Source organism: Heterodontus francisci, chromosome 46 (assembly GCF_036365525.1).
Source record: "Heterodontus francisci isolate sHetFra1 chromosome 46, sHetFra1.hap1, whole genome shotgun sequence".
In the NCBI taxonomy this organism is placed as follows: Eukaryota; Metazoa; Chordata; class Chondrichthyes; order Heterodontiformes; family Heterodontidae; genus Heterodontus; species Heterodontus francisci.
Genome location: NC_090416.1, coordinates 13,613,299 through 13,635,747, shown reverse-complemented (window position 1 = coordinate 13,635,747; position 22,449 = coordinate 13,613,299). Strand labels below are relative to the sequence as shown.

At 49.7% G+C, this 22,449-nt stretch overlaps 1 protein-coding gene across 14 annotated transcripts in view; it reads right to left on the bottom strand.

Annotated features, from left to right (window-relative positions):
• The window catches only part of ubap2l (ubiquitin associated protein 2-like), a 71,103-nt gene that overhangs the window by 24,349 nt on the left and 24,305 nt on the right, over window positions 1-22,449 (bottom strand). For 5 of the 14 annotated variants that reach the window (XM_068022420.1, XM_068022425.1, XM_068022426.1 and 2 more), the window contains 13 exons: window positions 20,797-20,952; window positions 18,891-19,000; window positions 17,057-17,116; window positions 14,369-14,421; window positions 12,838-12,912; window positions 10,434-10,519; window positions 7,081-7,252; window positions 5,844-6,042; window positions 4,988-5,235; window positions 3,021-3,193; window positions 1,435-1,624; window positions 1,287-1,326; window positions 216-390 (listed from right to left, as the gene is read on the bottom strand). In XM_068022420.1, coding sequence (XP_067878521.1) covers window positions 216-390; window positions 1,287-1,326; window positions 1,435-1,624; window positions 3,021-3,193; window positions 4,988-5,235; window positions 5,844-6,042; window positions 7,081-7,252; window positions 10,434-10,519; window positions 12,838-12,912; window positions 14,369-14,421; window positions 17,057-17,116; window positions 18,891-19,000; window positions 20,797-20,952 — 1,737 coding nt within the window. The remainder of the gene's footprint in view (window positions 1-215; window positions 391-1,286; window positions 1,327-1,434; window positions 1,625-3,020; window positions 3,194-4,987; window positions 5,236-5,843; window positions 6,043-7,080; window positions 7,253-10,433; window positions 10,520-12,837; window positions 12,913-14,368; window positions 14,422-17,056; window positions 17,117-18,890; window positions 19,001-20,796; window positions 20,953-22,449) is intronic. The other 9 variants (XM_068022424.1, XM_068022427.1, XM_068022431.1 and 6 more) reach the window with 7 other exon arrangements.

Genomic DNA, 22,449 nt, shown 5'->3' with positions numbered 1-22,449 from the left:
GGCTCGAGGGGCCGAATGGTCTACTCCTGCTCTTATTATGATCGAAGGGAAAAGGGCGGGAGGGTGGCGGGACTAGCTGAGCTCCTCTTTGCCTAGCATGGACACGACAGGCGGAACGGTCGCTTTCTGTGCTGTAATCATGCCGCGATTCGAAGTGTAAAGTTAAAAATGACTCGTCGGAAGGGAACTTGTGGAAATGGAGATGAGCCGCTCACCTGCTCTGCTGTGTGGTGGTCGTGCTTGGGAGCTCCTCGGTGTGACTAAGGCTGGTCAACCCTGTGGGATGCTGGCTGTTCGATGTTAATAGCGGCGATGCAGATACTGCATTCGAGAGTGAAGCCATACTGGGGACCGCGGGCGAGTCAGACTTCACTGCAGAACCAGCTGCAGCTGCACAAAAACAGGAGACGCCGTAGGTTAGCCAAGTGAGGTCGGTTTGTCCGCCCTCTCCATTTGTTGCCTTGCCACCTACGCAGCGCGCATCCTTCTGAAGGTCACCTGTTCTCAGCCCACGATGGGAAAAGCTCCAAGCTCAGTTGTGATTGCTGCACCTGCGTTTTGATGGTCTCCTCCCACCCCAGAAGTGCCCACGTGTGCTGCCACAGGTACCAGCTGCCACGCTGGTGGATCCCCCCCAAACAACTTCCAAAAGGAAGCTCACCGCCCCGCGCCAGCAACTCTGTTCCGCTCTCCCCAGGTACTGCCTGGCCTGCTGAACGTTTCCCGCTCTTGTTCTGGGATGGGCACACGTGGAGGATGTGCGGCAACCGGGGTCAGGCCCTGGCTATGATACCTGCGACGTCTGAACTCGGGCGAGGGGGATTTGGCCCATCAGGTCCATGCCAGCCAAAAGAGTGCTATCCAGGCTAATCCCAATTTCCAGCTCTTGGCCCGTAGCCTTGGATAAGCACTTGGAAGCACCTTAGCCTGCAAGTGCTTTTTAAATATGATGAGGGTTTCTGCCAGGACAAGCCCTTTCAGGTAGTGAGTTTCAGGTGACCATCACCCTCAAAAATTCTTAACTCCCCTCTAATCCTTCTGCCAATTACTACGCCCCCGGTATTGACCTCTCTGCTAAGGGAAATAGGTCCTTCCTATCCCACGCTACTTAGGCCCCTCAATTAAATCACTCAGCCTCCTCTATTCCAAAGTTTAGTCTTGGCCAAGTGCAAACATCTCCCCGACATCTGCCCAATCGAACCCCTTTGTAATTTTAAAGATCTCTATCAGGTCACCGCCCCCCCCCCACTTCCCCCTTCTCAATGAATGCTTGAAGCCTCATTCACCTTCGATGGACTGCGGCGTCTGTATCGTGCTGAAGCCGTTCTGAAAGAGGAAAAAAAAATCACACGTTAGCCAAGAGTGCTACGTTTCAGAAGGCAGGGAACGAAAACGAAGCCGAAGGCCACTCTGAAGGCGGGAGCCGCTGAATACCTTGGCTTGCGTCAGGTCTTTCTGAGGAGAGGAGGACAGGGAGTTGGAGTACGCTGCCCGCTGGCTGGAGCTCTGCTCGTACTGCGCCCCCACAGCACTGTTCTGGGCTGTAAACGCTGAGGTCGTGATTGTGCTGGGCTGGAACCCGGAATCTTGACTCTGATTCGAGGAGATCGTTGACGGTGACTCACTGCAAGAGAACGGGAGCGGTAAGAACGCGGAACCGGCCGCAACCACGGTTTCACGGTCACGATCAGAGCAGATGCTTTTAAGGGGAAGCTGGATAAACATGAAGGAGGAAGGAACAGAAGGATATGCTGATAGGGGGAGAAGGGTCGGGAGGACGCTGGCCTGCAGCATTAAAAACCCGCATGGACCAGTTGGACCGAATGGCCTGTTCCAATGCGTAATGCTATGCAGCATAGACACGCTGACATCACGGAAGTAAGCACACTTAAACCTGGAGTGCCAGCCACTATTGAGGCAGGAAATGCCGCAGCCGATCTGTGCACGCAAGATCCCACCAGCAACGTGACAAAAACGGATAATGTGTTTTTTTTTTATAAAAAGAAAGTAATTTTGGTTGAGGGATAAACATCGGGCACTGTGGAGAACTTGCCCCTCTCCCCCCAACCACTATTCTTCGAAACAGTGGCTGTGGGATCTGTGGCGACGACGCGAGGGGGCCTGCTCCCGTGCTGTAAATGATGTGCACGCGGCCTACAGTATCGTGCTGCTGCAGACAGGGTGGATTCGCTCAGTCTTCAGCAAGTTTTGCCGTCGGCTTAAATTGTCAAACGTTGTTTCGAACTGAAGTTGGAACATCTGTTGTGTTTTCCCGCCCCCCCAGCTGTTGCCAGTTGTCTGTTCTCCACTCCTGAAGTGCAGTCTCAAGGGGGCCCAGCTCATAGCAGTGATGGCAAGCCGCCTTATTACTTGTCCCAAGCGGACTTCCATGACAACGTCGTGAGGAGTCGCTGAGCTCAATTTGAAACCCACGCCCGCCATCCCCAGTTGAGATGCTTTTTAAAATGCATTCATGGGACGTAGGCATCACCAGCGAGGTCAGTGTTTGTTGCTCATCTCTCAACTGAGAGCAAGGATGAGAATTTCTTTTAAATTGAGGCGGGGCTTAACCAGCAATCAATGTCAAGTCAGCAGGACAGGGGTGATGGGTGAAGGAGTTGGGTGCCAGTTAGCGTACGGGGCAGTACAGGTTTCGATGACCTCAAGTTTAGTACGGCAGGGGAGGCAAACCAGGAACGCGTTGGAATAGTCAAGTCTGGGGATAACAGAGGCACAGGCGAGGGTTCCAGCCGATGAACTGAAGCAGGGACACAGAGTCGGGCGATGTTACAGAGATAGAAGTAGGCGGACTTAGTGCATGCAGCGCACGCTAAAAGCAAATGGTCCCATTCCATTCACCCCCTCATACTTAAACTGAAATGCATGAAAGAGTACAATTGCTACAGATGCCAGCCTTTTAGCTGAACAGTAGCATTCCCACTTCACACTATCCTTCCAACACCTCCTCCTGCATTTGACTGATCTGCACAGATCAAAGCATCAAATGCATTCTGGCTTACCTGACAGCATTGGTGTACAGACTGCTCTGGGGCTGGCTCACTGGTACACTGGTAGTCGGTGTTGATTCATACTCTGATAGCATAGGCTCAGAACCAAACTGCAAGGCCCCAAACTGCAGATTTAACCCTGCGATGTCTGCCGAAGCAGGCATCTCCACGGCAGAAGATGGGATCTACACAGGGGTGAAGAGAATAAGACATTAAGCACATATTTCCGGGTGCCAGCCGAAAAGACTTCACACTTACAACCTTAGAACGTTCCCAAAGCCGTTTACAACCTATTTTTTGAAGTCGAGTCACTGTTGTAGAATACATACCAGCCAATTTGTGCACAGCAAGCTCCCACAAACAATGAAACAATGACCCAGTTTTTTTTTTTATTGCACAGTGATGCCGAGGGATAAATATTGGCCCAGGACACTACTGGGAAGAACTCCCGTGCTCTTCAAAATAATGGCTGCAGGGTCTGAGGGCAGATGGGGCCTCAGTTTAACATCTCATCCAGGTTGCAGAACTCTGCAGTAGATGGATCTGGGTGCCCTGGTACATGAATCAGGAAAGGTTAGTATGCACGTAGAGCAAATAATTAGGAAAGCAAATTGGAACGTTGTCCTTTATCGCAAGGGGAATGGAATATAAAAGTAGGGAAGTTTTGCTACAGTTGTACAGGGCCTTAGGTAGACCGCATATGGTTTACGGTGTACAGTTTTGGTCTCCTAAAGATATAATTGCATGAGAGGCCGTTCAGAGAAGGTTCACGACCTCATTCCTGGGATGAGGGGTTATTTTATGAGGAAAGGTTGAGTAGGTTTGGCTGTACCCATTGGAATTTAGATGAATGAGAGGTGATCTTATTGAAACATACAAGATCCTGAGGGAACTTCACAGGGTGGATGCTGAAAGCAAGTTTCCCCTTATGGGAAAGACTACAACTAGGGGACACAGTTTAACAATAAAAGGGGTCTCCCATTTAAGATGGAGGTGAGCAGGAATTTTTTTTCCCATTGAGGGCTGTTAGTCTGTGGAATTCTCTTCCCCTGGGATCAGTGGAGGCTGGGTCATTGAATATTTTTAAAGGCCGAGTTAGACAGATTCCTGATTGACGAGGAATTCAAAGGTCATGGGGGTAGACAAGAAGTAGGGTTGAGGCCACAATCAAGTGGCAGAGCAGGCTCGAGGGGCCGAATGGCCTACGCCCGCTCCCCAGTCTACGTTTGTATGTATTGCCTGGGCGTGTGTTCAAGGCTCTGGGGGGGGGGGGGGGGGGGGGGCGGCTTGAACCCACAAACTTCGGGCTCTGAGAGGGGTGCACTACCCACTGAGCCACGGCTGACATGAGAAGCTAGGCAATGTGGAGACTGGTGAAAGCGAGCGCGCAAAAAACAGGTCAGAAAAGGGTTGCGGAAAACACACGAGGCTTTAAAAGGAGACAGTGATATTAGAAATGAGGTTAAGATGAGATCTGATAGAAGGTGTTAAAACTAGTGATTTTACAAAGATCAAATTGGGAAGAACTACTCCCACTGTCGAGCAAGTTAGTAACCAGAAAGGGGAGGTGGAGTGGCGGGGGGGGCGGGGTGGTGTGGGATGATTTCTTGAGGGGTTGCATGGCCTACACCTGCCCCATGCTCTTAACTCAAAATGGGAAGCAAACAGGGCTGCAAAGAAGAACCCTGTTGAGAACCAACGGGCACAATACTACTCACCCCAAATCTTTCAGAGTGCAGTTTCCCTGAGCTCCCTTAAATCAACATCAGTTTAAAAGAAAAAGACAACTTAGTCATCACCACATCAGTGCTCGTGGGGTCTTGTGCTCAAATTGGCTGCCACATCTCCTACACAGCAACGAGACTACTCTTCAGTAATACTTCATTGGCTGTAAAGCGCTTCGGAACATCCTGAGGCGGTGAAAGGTGCTACAGAAATGCATTTTTTTTTTTGCCCTTCATCAGAGAGTTAACTCTTACCTTTGAAGAAATCGACGCCTTTTTCTTCTGGGGCTTGAGTTTCTGCTGTGCAGGCTGGGGACTGGAGGACTGGTTCTCCGAGCAGCCAGGAGAGGCCTGGGCGGTGCTGGATTTGTTCTGCAGGGGGGAGTTTGGAGTCGCTGTCGGCTGCTTGGTGGGGATGAAGACCTCCATCATGCTGGAGTTGGAGAAGGACTGCCGCTGAGCGAAGGGACTGTGGACTGAAGATTCTGTTTGGTTTTTCAACTCTTGATTAAAAAGGGAGACACCCATCAGCATTGTCGCGGCTTCAAGCGGGAGATCTGCACTCAGTATTGGCTGGAAAAACCCACGCGTACTAGACTGCCCACCTCTCTAAAATTACGCTACAGCTGAAGACAGCTTCGTGGATGACGGCACTCCCCATTCAATCATTCAGGTCATCCCTTGGCTTCCCCAAATCAGAGGCCAGTTGTTGCAATCCCAACTGCTCCCCAAGTAAGATCAGTGATGCCAACACTGGACAGAGACTTTCCTGACTGCACTGTTTTGGAGGGTAGATCGAGTGTGCAAATCCCTGTTGAATCTTCAAACAGGGCCGGTGTTGATGTCAATGACCCGAAGGGCAAAGCCTCGGACAATCCGGATAAACACTCCCATGGAGGGACTGTATCGAAGTGTCCGAGTTCTGGCGTGGGACTCAGAGGGGAGTGCAGTCCCAAGTGGACGCACACATACAAACATCCACTTTTAAGTACGCCCCAAAGCTGCTATTCGACTCAGTTACAATGCCTCGCTCGCACGCGCACCAAACAGAACACTGCCCCCGCACCTCCCTCCCACCCCCCGCCCCCCCAACAGTTGGTCCACCTCTTACCAAAATGGCTGAGCGCTGAGGGCTGTGCCGTGGGGCCCATGTCCCAGGAAGAAGTGGAGTTACTGGTGGGTTGCGTGTGCTGGGCTGCCAACTGTGCCAGGGCCTGCGCGGTCTTCAGCTGCTCCAGCAGCTGAGATCCCGCGGAGCTGCCACCCTTGGGCTCGCCAACGTCCCCAAAGTTCTTACTCAGCATGCTAACCTGGAGGCGAGAAAGGAGAAAGAAAGATGGTCGAAAACACCTGAACGTCTGCCGTCAGAGCCCCTGTTCCAATTCGCCCCCTGCAACCGAGGGACTGCAGACCTGACTGAATCCAATAGCCAAGACCAACAGCTGTAACTGCTCAGCGTCAGGGATCATGGCCTCAATCCCAAATGGACCCGGACACTTTTCTTCCGTTTAAAAGCAGTGCAATTTTGAAAGTTTGGTCTGTTCCTTCCCTGCCGCCTCCCCCCCCCCACCCCTTTTCTCTCCAACTCCAGCTGTGTCCCCCTAGCTATTCGGCTGGGTGGGGCATCGCAGCCAAGCCCAATCCCAACCTCAACAGATGTGCACACCACCAACACTTCCAGCAAGGGTCGCGGGATCGCGGTCAGGAGTGCCACAGCTTTGTCTAAGTGACCGTCACTTGCAAAACAACGCCAGTCAATGCTGTTTGCCTGGAGGCAAGTGCGTGACAGATGGGATCGAATCCTGCCCGAACGGGACGTCCCCTCTGGTGCATTTCCAGCAGGGATGACTGGATGGTCACCAGGAATGGGAACACTGGTGTGTTTCCCTCTCCTGTGCCCTTGGGTCCAAGACTGTCCTGACTCAGCAACACACTGGACACTGCATTATCCCCTTTAGCGTCTTCGGGATTTTGATGGGGTAGATGCGGAGAGGCTGTTTTCCTCTGGCTGGAGAGTCTAGAGGGTCGAGAACCTTTGGAATTCTCTACCCCAGAGAGCTGTGGATGCTCAGTTGGGGTGGAAAAGTAGAGTTGAGGTGGATGACCAGCCACGATCATGCTGAATGGCAGTCTTGCGAGGCCTACTCCCATTTGTTCTACAAGCCCAAACGCCACATTCCCTTTCCCATCTTCTTTCAAACTCTCTGCTTCAAAACTAAGAGATCGGCAGTATAAGGAACGATTCCCTCGCTGCTCCAATGCCTGCCCACTCCCACCGCATGCTTCATCACCGTCTCTCCCCTCCACGCCCCTACCCCCCCCAGCCAGCTCAATTCAACCCTCCTTACCATATTGTGCTGGGGGAAAGTGGTCGGAGGAGATGGCTGAGACACTGGATGCTGTTTAGAATTGTTGAACACCAAAGGCTGAGAGAGTGTGGGCGAAGCCGAGGTGTCCAAGGGAGCTGGCTCATTCTCCGACGAGGAGGGCTGCTTGCCCAACAGCACTGCCAGGTCAATCCTGCATCACAAGACAAAGAAAAGATTAAGCGGAACTCTTTTGATTCTGCTTCTCGGAGAGTTGGATCGACGGACATGAGCGCGCACTGACCCAGCCAACGCACATGAAGCACGTGCAGGTTCTACCCGACAGCACCAGAGGTGACCTTTCTCCCCACGTGTAGCTGTAAGGAACACGCACGATAATTTCCGATGATATTGTACAAACCATAACACGATATGGAGCAGGGGAGAACTTCCTGCATTGACGGGGTTGATGTACTTACTACTGGCAGGAGGGTGCAAATACACACAAGTTTAATGGGAATTTATAACAGAAATGCAAACAGCAGATTCTTTAACAGGATGATACAGCACAGGAGGCGGCTATTCAGCCCACTGTGTGTGTGCTGGCTCTTTGAAAGCTAGCCAATGAGTTTCACAGGGCGGTTAACAGGTCCGGAGTCGCATCTGGGCCAGACCGCACAAGGACGGCAGATTTCCTTCCCTGAAAAAAGGACATCAGCGAACCATATGGGATTTTACGACAATCTGGTAGTTTTATGGTCACCGCCGCTGATACGAGCTTTACATTCCCAGATTTAGTTAATAAATCAATTTAAACTCCCCAGCTGCAGTAGCGCTGATCTGAACTCCTTCCCCAACCCTGGAGCCTGAACGTCAGGTTATAGCATCCGTAGTGACATTACCTAACTCCATACAGATGATTTAGCTCAACAGTACCCATGGCAACCAGGAAGGGATGCAGATTCAGTCACCCGTGCGGTGTTGTCGACCTTGGTTATGGTGAGCAGCCAGAGCCGAGCGAAGGGGAGGCACTACCCCCTCCACCCCCCCCCCCACAAAGCCAGTTAGAATATTAACCTTTCTGCCACAATCACTGAGGTGTCAAACAAAAACAAAAAAATAGAAATCTACAAAGGCAGAGGGGCTGAGAAAGAGCTTGCGCGGAGTATCCAATTGTGTGCAGTTAAATGGAAGCTCACTTATGCCAAAGTTTGCTAAAGTTTACTAATAAAACTCAGCACTTACTAGAACTGGAGCAGCAGCAAACAGCCAAGTCCTATATTTAGTTAGCAAGCATCACAAGGGTCAGTAGATCTCTTGCCAACTGGCCTTCCACCCCTGCAGAATCCTATCCTAGTTTGCAAATCCCTCGTGCCCGGCTCCCCTCCGCCTCCGCTACTTCCTTCCGTCACAGGTCCCGGCTCTTCCCTAGTGTTTAATTAGATTCACAGCTTCATTTCCCACACGGTGAACCACCCCAGCCCAGCTGCAGGTGAGGGATTCCTGGAGTGCAGCCACCCACCCACGAACAGAGGGAATTCCCCACAGCGCAAGCCTGCTGAAAAGCAGTGCTTCAATCTCGCCCAAACAAGGGAGTTGCTGAACCGACTTGCAACGTGCCCCGAAGCAAGTCAGATCCCGACGTGCGACAGTCCAGCTGCCCCATTCACAAGCACACAGAATTTACAGCAGAGAAACAGACCCAACTGCTCTGTGCTGGTGTTCATCGTGCATCCAGCACGAGGAGCGGAGTGATTCAAGTTGCGGGCACATCACCACCTCCTTGGGAGCAACTAGGAATGGGCAGCAAATAGCAGGTAATCACGACTCCCTTACACCTCGAACAATATTGAGGTCAGACACTGGCACTAAACAATCTCCCATTCTGAAGGCTTTAATAGGAAGGATACTGCTTTATTAAAAGGCTTTAAATGGAAGCGTTAGCTGCCATGGTTACGAGAGGAGAACCAGGAGGGTTCTTCTGGTTGTCATTTATCCTTCAAGCAATCGCAAAGACGGATAAAAGGGGTTATTCATTCATTTGCTGCTTGTGGGACTGCGTCTGAAAACTGGTTGTTACGTAGGGAAATGTGACCATGATCACACTTAAAAAGTAATGCTTTGACTGCGAAATGCTGAAACATCAGAACACAAAAAGGTGCAATAGAAAGGAACACCACTCCTTCCCTGCACGTGCGACAACATGGTGCCACAGTCGAGGAATTGGGAGCAGCTGCACGGAGGCAGCAAAGAAAAAGCAATCTCGCTCATTGGTGGTTTGGGGGGAGGGGGGGGAAAAAAAAAAAAAAAGAGTTAAGTTACGTCCAATCGGCACCTGAAGACTTTGCATGGAATCTCAGAATGGCTACAGCACAGGAGGTCGTCATTCTGCCCATCGTGTCCGTGCTGGCTCTCTGAGAGAGCGACTCATCTCGTCCCACTCCCCTGCCTCGTCCCTGTAGCCCTGCAATTCTTTTCTCTTCAGATAATTAGCCAATTCCCCTTCTGAAAGCCACGACTCAACCTGCCCCCCACCACACACTCAGCCAGTGCATTCCAGATCCTAACCACTGGCTGCATTTAAAAAGGCTTCTCCTCATGGTGCCTTTGGTTCTTTCGCCAATCACCTTACATTGGCTTCCTCTGGTTCCCGACCCTTCCCCCAATGGGAACAGTTTCCCCCTATTCAGACCCCTCATGATTTTGAACACCTCTATTAAATCTCCTCTCAACCTTCTCTTCTGCGAATAACCCCAGCCACTTCAACAATTCGTGTACATATACCCCCAGGTGTGTCTCTGCTCCTGCATCCCCTTTTAGAATTTATTTTACATTGCCTCTCCTCGCCCTCCCTACCAAAATGTATCACTTCACACTTCTCTGCATTACATCTAATCTGCCACGTGTTCACACATTCCACCAGCCTGTCTATGCCCTCTTGACATCCATCACTATCCTCCTCACAGTTCACAATACTTCTCCTGCCTCCAGTGTGACCAGTCCTAGTTCGCCCTGCTCCTCCACACCTCTTCAAAAGCAGCCAGCGCAAATCAACTCCTGTGCGTTTATGAATAGCAACCACTCTGAATTAACGTTCAGACACCCCACATGCTGACAGTGTGGTGAGCAAAATAAACACGCTCCCAAAATTTTGCACTGAACGGCAGCAGGATGCGCGCAAAATCCACATTTATCACCCGAAGCAGCTTTACCTGGCTGCCATTTAAAAACATAGATTTACATTGAGTCGTCAAGACAACTGAATTTTTCTTTGAAAACTCAACTGAGATTCACACGCACCTGCTGCCAGGTTAAAAGTAATTTTTAAAAAAGTGCGTAGGTGGGGAGGTAAAGCTGAGGATCTAGCTGAATGCTTATGAAAGTACACCACATACCTCTGACCTGCTGTGATTGTCAGGGTCTCGTTTCCTGAAGGTAGAGGTCCAACATTGGAGGCGGTAAAAATCTTCGTCTCTGACAGCTGGAAGGAGGAAAGTCAATTTTGGTCTTTAGTCAGGAGTGAGAGCGAGGCAAGAAAGATCCAAAAATTATTTAAAACCCGTTACCGGGCCAGCTGACAATTTCTCCGTACCTCTTAACCCGAGCCCACTCAAAACATTAAGTTAAGGTCACGTGGAGAGATGGAGGAAAGTTGGGACCCTGTTGTTTGCGCTTAACTGAAACAATCAGGGTTGCAATATTATATAGCACCCACAGGAATGTGCAGTCAAAGGGGTTCCGACATGGACAACTCTTCCCCAGCAGGCTTGTTACCAGTTAAAAGCATCAGCAAATAGTTAAACCATTGAAATGTGACCTGCCAATCAGAGGGCAACATTCACCCAACCTTAAATCGGCGCCCATATTTTAAACTGCCGGCGAACTTTGACATCGTGCCCGCGTTCTTCAATAAACCTACCAATTTTGGACGAGCCGCTTGCTCTAAACCAGAATTATGCACAGGCCGTAAAGAACACCGCCTACTTCTCAATAACTGGGCAAACAGCCTGTTCCATTGAATCCACAATCCACTGACAGTACCAAACGTGTCCCACATGAGCTCCTCATCAACCCCCATTTTGGTGAGGAGAGCTAGTACTCTACAAAAACCACGCGCCCCCCCCCCCCCCCCCCTCACCAACTAACTTCTGCTGAACTGCAGCCTGGGCACAAGGAGGGTGTCTACACCCCCTCCCCCGGTGACCCACACATCCAGGCGACTCGATAAGCCTTCTACAACTGGTGGGCACTGCATGGAATTTTCTGTTTAATCTCATCAATAATTTTTTTTTTAATAAATCGGCTTTTATTTAATTACTGGAGTTGAAAATCATTTCTGGTGAATCACCGCCACCCCCTGAAATTCTCATTGGTATTTAAAAAGATGCATCGCACTGGCTTTTGACTCTAGCTGTATTTTCTTTCTCCAATTACTGTTAAGATGCATCTTAACATTATAATTGAGTATTATACCTCAGCAGTGTTATTTAATAAGAAATAGGAGGCAGCCATTCTGACCCTCAATCCTGCTCCACCAGGCAATAGGATCACGGCAGGTCTTTTACCTCAACTTCCACTTTCTTACTCTATCTCTAGACTCCCTTAATGTCCAAAAAATCTATCAATCTCAGCCTTGAACATACTCAATGACTGGAATCCTTACCCCAGAGAGCGCTGTGGTTGCTCAAAGATACAACTGTGAAGAGATTTCTCCTCATCTCAGTCTGAAATGGCTACTCCCTTATCCAGAGACTGTGACCCTTAGTTCTGGACTTTTCAGGCAGGGAGAAAGAGCCACTCAGCATCTACCCACGTCGAACCCCAAGAATTGTATAAGTTTCATTCTTCCGAACTGCGGAGCATATCGGACCATTCGACTCAATCTCTTCCTCTTAGTACAACCCCCCCCCTCCCCCCACCTTCGTCCCAGGAATCAGTCGAGTGAACCTTGGCTGCACCAAGGGGGAGCATGTCCTTCCTCAGGAAAGGAGACCAAAACTGCACACAGCCCTCTCTAGATCTGTGTCTCACTGAGAACCTCGATAGATGACAGAAAGACTCCCTTATGCTTACACCCGCTTGGAACGAAGATCAACATAACATTTGCTTTAATTGCTCACTGGCACCTGCATGTTAAAACCCTTCCTGCCCAACAGTTAACGACACTGCTCACACTGAAGGCAAAATCACAAAGACTCCAGTCTGCTGTAGCCAAGGGACAAAAATCTCATGTTCAACTCTGGCGTCTCAGGTTGGGTCATCTTGTATCAGCATTCCCCCCCCCCCCCCCCCCACCCTCATTCCCATCGCTCTCCTGCATTAAGCGCAGTACTGAGCGTCAGACGTGCTGTCTTTCTGATGAAACATTAAACACAAGCCCCGTCTGCGCTCTCAGGTGGGTGCAAAAGATCCCACGGTCTCTATTGGACGAGGAGCACGGGGGGGGGGGGGGGAAAGAGTGGGGAGGGTGGGGGTAGTTCCCCCTGGTAAACCTGGGACAACATTTATCCCTCGACCACACATCACCGAAACAGATGAGCTAGTCAGGATCACACTGCTGTTGGTGGGTGCTTGCTGATTGTTTCCCGCTACTACAACTAAAATATTTTTTTAAAAAACAGCAGTGCTTTGGGACACCGAGGTCAGGGAAAGTGCTATATAAATGTAACATCTCTCCCTCGTCAGCCCATCAGCCACATTTACTCGAGGCGATCGGGGAAAGTCTTTAAAACTAATTTCAGTACAGGTTTTAAAAGACGAGCGAGAGAAAGAGAGAGAGAGATTAGAAGTAACTCTTACCTGATAGCAGCCATTAACTGCTTTGGGAGGGTTCCTTTTGTCATCAGGACTCAGGAAGGTGGTACCTGGTGCTGGCTGAAATACATGGGAAACTACAAATATCAACACAGGAGGGCTCTTTGTATTAGGAGACCGCACAATTAGAATCGTTTTGCGGCTTTAAAACAAAAACATTTCGCAGCCACACCGCAACTCAAGTGGAAACCAAAAAATAAAAAGGCAACGGGCACCGAGTCCCCACTTTTAGATTTTCAGCCAGCAGCAGGCAGCCTCCTGACATCAGCTGGTGACAAAAGGCCACCGAATGATCTCTCCATTATCACGCCTGCTATCGAGTAATCGAAAAAGTAAAAGGGTGAAGCTTAACCGTACAAACAAAGGCAGTGCTATGAAACAGATATCCCAAGAAGCATTTAGCAGACTAAGTGGAAGTTGTAACGCCAAGCCCCTTCCCCCCCCCCCACTTCCCCCGCACTGCATCGCCTGGTGTAGTACTGAGCCACACTAGCCAGGCGGAGGCACCAAACCTCAACCCTGAGCAGAGCGGAGTTAGGTGACCTAAGTGAGGGAGGGCTGCAGGGTGGCATAGTTGACCGGTGTCCCCAAGTAGGCAGGGGAGGTGAATAAGAGGGGTTAGGGTTGAGGGAAAATAAAGAGAAAACTTTACAAAGTGTAAACTTAAAGAAAAATTAAGCCACGAGGAGAAGCTTATGTAAAGGCACGTGTCGCCTTCGAGACCAGATTGTCACTCAAATCAGGCCGCCAAACCCAGGTTTAAAAAAAATAAAATAAAATCGCTGCTCGGTCAGATGTGGGGCAGGGGCAGGGGCAGGGTCTTTATTTGTCACTGAAGAGACACCGCTCCCCACGTTCCCCCCCACCACCCGACGGGCATTTAAAATTTTAGTGGCTAAGATGTCAGTGCTCGCTGAAAATTAGAGGATAAGTGCAACGTACAAAACAAAACAGAGGAGGGAGAGTCAAAATAAGGAGGGATGGGAGAAGATGGAAAAAAGAGAGGGCAGGCTTGGCAGTTTTGTGACTTGGGTCCACAACTGCACCTTCAAGGCACTTTTACCTGGGGTACCGACATGTGCAAGTGACATGGCTGCAGGCAGCATGAACCCACTTTCTTGTGGATTTCACAATGGGTCACCATTCTGGCACAGCAGGGTGAAAAAGCAGGTCCAGCAGATCAGCAAAAGAGCTCAACAAGTCCTGGCCTGGCACCAGCTGCTGCAACCGGAACGAGATAGGGCGCCACTCTCCCTCGCCCGCCTCCTGCACCCCGACAACGGAGGTCAGGACAAGGTAGCACCCACTGCTTGTACCCAAGCTCCCTGAACGCAGCAGGTAAAAGTGCCTTAAGAATACAACAAAGCATCATTCGTCACAGTCAGAGAGAGAGCGCGAGAGGGAAAACTTAAAGGGGCACACAACTTTTACACCGTTCATATATAAACCTACATACACAGGAGACAGGCACATCACAACAGCCACTTGATAACACTTTTGCAGTTCAAATACCTACATCTTCACTCCAGTCATCCGTGCCCCACTCCTCTGTTGCAGTCCGCCAAGCACCTACAATTGAAAGTTTTAGTATTTAAGTTAAAAAAAAAACAACCGACAAGCGTCCTGACATTAGTAGAATTCCCTGCCTCAGGAACCACAGCTTGAGTGCAAAATCCCCTAAAGTTTTATTCCTGAACAAGGGCAGAGCAGACCGATGGTTAATCCTGGATTGCTAGCCTGCCATTTTTAGATCTGTCAAGCGATTTAAACCTGGGGGCGGTCCCGATCCGGTGGGATCGGACCTGCAGCATTAAAACTCATCCCGTGATAAATTGTCAATTTTACACGCAAATGTGCAGCGTGGGACACTTTTTTCAGGTAAGGGTGTGCAGGGAGTTTTACCCTGTACCTAACTGTACTGGGAGTTCTCAAGCTCCAAACATTAAAAAGCCACAGCCTTCATTTTAATGAGTACAAAATTGGGTGAAACGCTATTTTAGATACAGGGCGTTACAGCATAGCGATTTTTAAAATGTAAAATAATTTCTCTCAGGGTGAAGATCGGACGCTCGACTTGCCAGATTTCCTTAGCTCTTGCTCTGGAGTCAGCTGCAGAGAGGTGCGGAAAAAAGCAAGTAGGCCTCAAATTCCCCTTTCTGCCACCCCAAAAACCCATCCACCTTTCTCCTCAGGTCAGCACAGCTGAGGTCAGGGACTTCCTCGCACTGGTTATAAGGAAAGACGACCAACAGTCGTAACCTTAGCACTGCGTGGTGCGGGAGGCACTAGAGGGGGAGGTCAATTTGCGAGAGGGAGCTTTGTAAAAAATAAATAAATCTGTTCCCCTTTTTTTTTTGCAGCTCTGGGTTGTAAGGATTAAATTAAAACTGCTACTTTAAGTTAAAAGGTGAATGGAGCAGAGGTCGCAGTAAAATTTGGGTCACTGGATACGGAGCAGAAACTAATTTGAAATCGGAGATACTGCAATAACCTTCTTACCAAATCAAATACAAGCTTTAAACTAAAAGCAGGGGCAAGGAAGGAGGGAGGGGGGGGGGGGGGGGGGGGGGGGGGGAGAAAAGAGAATGCAGGAACAAACGCAAGCCTAGCTGCAGTCTCTACACCAGCACGGAAATTGCATTCAAGTGTTGATCCTGTAATATATACAAGACAGGGAGTTTCAGTGTATGGTGGCAGAGAAGCCACCTTTGGTAAGGTGCAAACTGCTACAAAGATGTGGAGTCCCACCCTCAACTCCCCCCACAATAACTGCCCCGTTCCTGTCCCAGGTTGGCATTTACAGCAGAGGGAAGAAGAGACAAGGAGCACAGACCAGGCACCGCGCCTGCAAAGGAAGGAGTCGAACTGATTTTCGGAGCGAGCGATCCCAGGCCCCTTGAGTGGACTTCACAGCAGACTGCTCAGGTGGCCAGTCATACAGTTAGCATCGAGCCTGCTGTTTGAAAGCCACCCCATCGACCCAGTTCGCCTGCTCTTTCCCCCTTAACTCGTAAGCGTTTCCCCTTCAAGTATTTATTCAATTCCTTTTTGAAACTTTTTTTAAAATTAAGCTAGAAGGAGTAAACGTTATTGCACAATTAACACCAAGACAACCCTTCTTTGCTGGTCTCATACGCCCCTGAAATATTTCCCCATCCCCTCCGCTCCCACCCCCAACCAAGCCTTCCTGGCGGGGACAATGGCATCTCTACAGGACCTAGCCCAAAAAGTGTCCATCTTCTGCGTGCCAGTCTACGCAGATGGGTCTATTTGACTGCACAGGGCTGGGCAGCCACCTTCACCTCCAGTCCTCACCAAACAGCCCTGTGCACGCAATTCCCAACGGAGGTCCCGTGATGGCCAATTGGGAGCAGGAGCTTTTTTTGCCCAATTTTCTCCTCTTCCCAAGTGCTGACAGAGATTACGACCCAGCACCCGGGAACCACTTCAGCCACAGTGCAAACCCTGCAGCTCTCCTCCCTTGCCATCTTCTGCCCAATTTAAGAAGCCAGAAAAAAAAAGACGCACAAGAGTGAGTGGCTAAAGTCCCCTCAAGTGGTAGCACGGGTTAGAAAGCAACTGTCTTGTATATATTGTATAAAAACAGGCTAGGGAAGAGGAAGAGCAAGCATTCAGGATAGCTGTGACACTATCAGGTCTTGCAGGACTAAAGAAACCAGTTGTATGGCTTGGGAAAATGCCTTACACACCCCTTTTCTGATTGTGTCACAACCTCAGAACACACATCCAAGCCAAACGATTCAATTCAAACAGAAATGCATTATACCGTAACTTCTAGGGTCCAAAAAGATGCAGAGCACTACAGAACAGTAATATATCCACAGATAACAGCATTAAACATATTAAGAGATATCTGGGGACATTGAGTGCACCTGGATTAACCCTTACACCGCCTAATGTGTCTGATTCGACTAGACTCACTCCAGCTAGAATTCATTAAAGACAGTCATCAAGACTGTGATATTGAGAAACTTATAAAACACTTCCGTAAGTTACAGAGTTCATTATTTTTCTTTTTTTTTATAGAAAAAGTTAAACTTTGGGTTTTATTTTAAATAAAAAAAGGCAACAGTTGTCTAGAAACAAACTTAAAAGACAAAAGGTAGGTTAGGACAAAGCAACTTAAAGCAATAGGATGGGACGCGTAAAAAGGCATCCGCGGTGGTCAAAGGGTTAAGCATACCAGGTACAGTTTCAAACTTTCCAGGGCAACTAGCCCCGTCGCCCCCAGTGAATTGAAGCCCTGAAAAGGAGAAACAAAAAGAAAAAAAAGAAAGAGAGACAATTGATGTAACTCAGGGTTAGTTTTTAGAAGGAGGCAGAATTTGCATAATGCCCCCTTTACTTTGCAAACCATGTACCTGTGGATATTCATTGACAACGCTACATATCAGCAAACACAATCACCTGGAAGCACGGGATGAAGTTACATAACAGGAGTGTGTGCCCCCACCACCTCCCCTCACAGTAGTGACACAGTGCTCAATCTCTCTAGCATTGGGCAGGAGGGGGCAATTTCTCCCCTGGTAGCTGAGATTTGAGTGGGGACAGGAGAGGGGCCGCCACTAGTCGGAGCATCTTAGGGCATTCGGTCATCTCCGAGAAGCAGGCTTGCCGGCAACTGCACCGAAACCTGCCGCGAGTCTTGCCACCTACTTACTGCAGCACTGGGCGGAGGGGGGAAAAAAATGCAACTACTTCAAAGACGTATGTAGCGGTGGAGCAAACAAAAAAAAAAAACACGAGTTCTGCGGGGACTGAATTACTTACTCAGGACAGACTGGGCTGGTCGAGCCCCAATTTAAAAGTCCACTTTAAAATATCACAGTCACTCCACCTGCTTTGGAGGGGGGGGGGGGGGGGGGCTGCAAAATGAACCAAATATCCAGATACGCCCATTTGCCAACCAGTCGACGCAGCTCGGCCTGGGTTGCGGCAAATCTCGGGTACCAGCACGGTTCAGGGATTGTGCGGCCTACGGTGCGTAACCACACAACCAACAGCGCTCAGAGTCAGGGAGCTCGAAAGACAGTCGACCCAGAGGTGGGACTAATCTTTATTATTCCAGGAGAGTTTAATCTCTCGCTTGTTAAGCCCTGGTTGGCAAGCTCAATTTGCTCCAAACTGTGTTGAATACTCATGTCAGTAAGACTTTTTGACTATTCCCATTCAAAAATCTAACAAATCGATCGAGCAACTTTTAAAAACCCCCAAAATGTGTCAAGCTAAGCTATCTTTCTATCACTGCTCTCAGCAAGCCACTTGACCAGAGGGCACCACCAACACCAACCCCCCCCCCCACTCCGCCCTCACCAGGCAGCCCGACACCCCCACTCTCTGGGCAATAACAAATGCTGCGCAGTGCATGCTGCAGCAGAACCAGGGCATCAGTGCAGAGGCAGTGGGGTGGTGGGGGGTGGGGGGAGGAGGTGCAGTGATTACGCTGTCCACAGCACATGGTAAGGCAGGCAGCAACACAGCTGGACCACAGTCAGAAGCAGGGATCCTGGCCGGTTTGCCCCTTCTGAGTCTAGGGAGGAACGGCTGCATCAGTTCCGACACCCCCGCAACAGGTCAGAGAACAAAACAGGTCTCAAATGACTTGGGTAACACTTGGAATACGTTGCCTGAAAGGGGCAGTGGAAGCAGATTCATTCGTAGCTTTCACAAGGGAAAACCGGATAGGCACCCTGGGCTGAACAGCCTAGCCCCTAGTGCTGGACCACCCGATGAACATACTGCCGAGTACGTTTCACTCTCCAGCCCAACAGGGAGCGCGAAGGGCAGCTCGTGTCTGCTCTGAGGCGCCAGAGAAACAGAGCACGGATCAGGCCACTCATTCATGAACATTTCGGACTACCGCACAATTCCGCATTCCCCATTTAAACATTTTACTGCGACGACAGGTTCACAAGCAGCCAGGGATAAAGGACTTTCCGAAGGTCCTCTCCAGTGGCCAGCGTCACCCCGCTAAACCCAAATTCTCGCCCCGCAAATTGACTTAGCAAGCTGCTTACTCGTCCCGTCGTCTGGTTCAAAGCTGCCAGTGCTGTTCCATGTAGGATTGGGGTTTCCGTAGTACTCGTCTGTGCTGGCGGGGTCCGTGTAATCGGCCGGATTAAACGTCCTGCAATACGAACAGAAACACCGAATAAAGACAGTCAAGAACTTTCCCCTCCCACCTTTCCCAGGCCACCATTAATTCCAAGGCTGCATTTTCGGACAACACAACCACTAGGTGGCACAGTACTGGCACATGTGCAACTGCAGCCTCATCCACTGAAACATCGCTGTTTGCGACGTCTCAGGTAGCTGCCAGTAATAAAAGATGGCACTACTTAATTTGACAAAAAAAAAAGAATCCAAATCCCCCCCTTAATGGCTGCCATCACAGCCTCCACACCACAACGCGCCCCCAACAGTACCCCGCTCCGCCCTGCGATTGCTGACTCAAGTAGCCAGAATTTTCCCACACCCTCTCACGATCACCACTTCTCTTCCCCCGCTCCCTCCCTACTGCTCGCTTCCCGTCCGGAGAAGTGGCGGCAAGGCGGAATGCGAGCAGGCGGGAGCAAGTGACACGGGAGAGAACGGCTGGGGCGGACAAGGGAAGCAGCGATTGAGGCACCGATTGCAGGGACTGGGGGGGGGGGGGGGGGGGGAAGAGAGAGGGGTACTGTTGGAGGGAATGGAGGCAGCATCGTGGCCATTGAGCGGTAAAACCACTTGGACCTCATCGCGTCGGACGCCATGAAGCGGTGACGCTGTCGTGTGCATACGCAGACCCATGCTGACCAGCTGGAAAACGCTCGGACACACTGATGACATCGGCGATTGCTCTGCGCATATGCTGCGTTGTCAGAAGACACTCCATCATTCCACTGGGTGCAAAGTGAATGGGGGCAGCGAAGGAGAGCTACCTGGATGCCAGGTGTTCCTTTGCTTGGGCAGGGCTCACAAAGGTCAGAAGCTGCCTCCACCTAGTGGGCGACTGATGGATGTAATACTTTGCCACGGGGGAAACAGGCGAGGCAGAGACATTGGACCTTTTCACGGGATTGCTCCAGCACCGAGCCAGCACAGATGCAATGGGCCGAATGGCCTCTTTCTCTGCTGCAATCTTGTACTGTGCCAGTGAAGTATGGGTACAGTCTTAAAGAGCAACTCATCAGTGAACGACGGTTACTGCAACTGACTCATGTTTGCTCATCTTCCCACCCACCCCACCCCCACCTCCCCCTGCAATTTCACCCCTTGCATCACCGACTATCCCTGAGCAGGCAGACCCGACCAGGCTGAAATGTGCTCTCTAAAGAAAGCAGAACAAAATGGCCAGCCACGTAGAGAACTCAAACGCCGATTCTAAGCCAAGCTGTCAGAATGAGGTCAATTCTGGGCCCTCACACCTTAGGAGGGACGCCAAGCCTTGGAGAGGGTGCGGAGGAGATTTACTGGAATGGTCCCAGGGTTGAGGGACTTCAGTTAATGTGGAGAGACTGGAGAAGCTGGGATTGTTCTCCTTAGAGCAGAGAAGGCTAAGGGGAGTTATCAAAACTAATAAGAAGTGGTTTGGTAGAGCTTCCACTGGCAGGTCATTAACTAGAGACGAGAGATTTAGGATAATTGGCAAAAGAACCAAAGGTAACAGGAGGATTTTTATTTTTTAAAATACATGAATGCTGCGAATGATGATCTGGAATGTGCTGTCTGAAACCGAGCACCTGTCAAGACTCCCTTTAAAAATTCACGGAATCAGCTTCCACCACCTTTTTCAGGAGGGTGTTCCAGATTCCAACAGCTCAGTTGGGCAAAAAAAAAAAAAAATCTTCTCCACTCTAGATCTTTAGACAATCATTTTAAACCTATGACCTCTATCTACTCTAATAAAACCTCCCATCATCTTAAAAGTCGCTATGAGGTCACCTCTTAACCTTCTCTTTTCCAAGGAGAACAGTCCTAACTTTTCCAAACCCTCCTCGTAACTGGTAATATCCGGGTAAACCTCCTCTGTTCCCTTTCCAAGACTTTGCCATCTTCCCTGAAGTGTGGTGCCCAGAATTGTCCACAATAGTCCACCTGCTGCCGAAACACACATTTATAAAGTTCTAGCATGATCGCATTGCTCTTATATTCTATTCCTCTATTTATAAACCCAAGCATTTTTTTTTTTTTTAAATCACCTCATCAACTTGCTCTATCTTTAAGGAATTGCAAACACGGACGTCAAGCTATCTCTGCTTCAAAAGTCTTGCCATAGTATACTGTCTTTCCAATTCACCATCCTGAATCCTGCAACACTCTCCCTGATTTCTTGACAAGATGTTGAATTGGATACGTTATCCGATTATGTCGACGCATGTAATTTAGTGGTGAATTATCAACGCACAGAATAACCAAATAAACCCCAAGCCAGTCAGAACCTGCTTCATCAATGCACCTCAGATATCTTATCATCCTTCCATGAGTGATACTACTCCAGTACATAACCATACAGACAGAAGTCCATTCAGCCTGTGCCAGCACTTTGTAAGACCTATCTCATTAGTCCCACTGCTTGCTGCTCTTTCCCCACAGCCGCGTAAATCTTTCCCTTTGAAGTCGGTGTCCAATTCCCCTTTTGGAAGTTACTACTGAATCTGCTTCGATTAAAAACTCGCTGCTTTAAAGAAATTCTCATCTCCCCCACTCTGGTTCTTTCGCCAACGATCTTACATCGGTGCCCTCTGGTTACCCAGCCTCCTGGCCAGTCTTGTTTCCCGAAACACACACACAGCACCCTGGCGTTAACCTGCCGCGTGACGTCTCCGTCTGGAAAACGCAGAGATTGGAACATCCAGTCAGGATATCCAAAAGCAGACGTTTGAGAGTTCAAATGTCAAGTCGCGGCACCCAACACCAAAACAGTTCCGAGCAGCAAGCGCCGGAAATAGCGATCAGAAAACCTGCCACTCGGACCTTCATTTGATTGCTAATGTTCCCTGACAGGGCTCAGAAAGCCACTCAGCTGCACAAACTACAACATCTCGAAGAATAAATGCAGCTTTTCCAGTGTTGCCCACTTCCTGTGAAGACAGACAGGATGGAGCTCAGCTGTGATTAAGACACACAACATCTTGACAAGTCCTGCGAAATTCTGTTATTCCCCGAGCAGCATCTTTCAGCATTTATTAAGTCTCGAGGGTTAATTTCCCGCTGGATCGGAGACACAGCAAGTCACTGCTCCAGTTATGACGCCTTTGCCTCACTCATTGCCCTGGCTTGTAGTTCAGCAGTTACTTCTACGCGAGGTGCCAAGGGCCCTCGTGGGACCGTACCTCAGGCTGGCCACTGCTCTCAAGAGAAAAAAGCCAAAAAGGGCACTTTGCTTAGTCTGGGTCTCACTCAGCCTGTGATCCACAGTACCACAAGTTCTTACTCATCTCAGGGGCTTTTGAACCTCACACCCTGGTGCCGACACAGTGACGGCACATCACAGAACATATTTCACAAGCACCGAAGATCTGCAAACTTCAAGTGCTCCTGTCCAAATGGACCAGAAGCGACATCATTTTGCTCATTTACAAGTGTCAAAACACA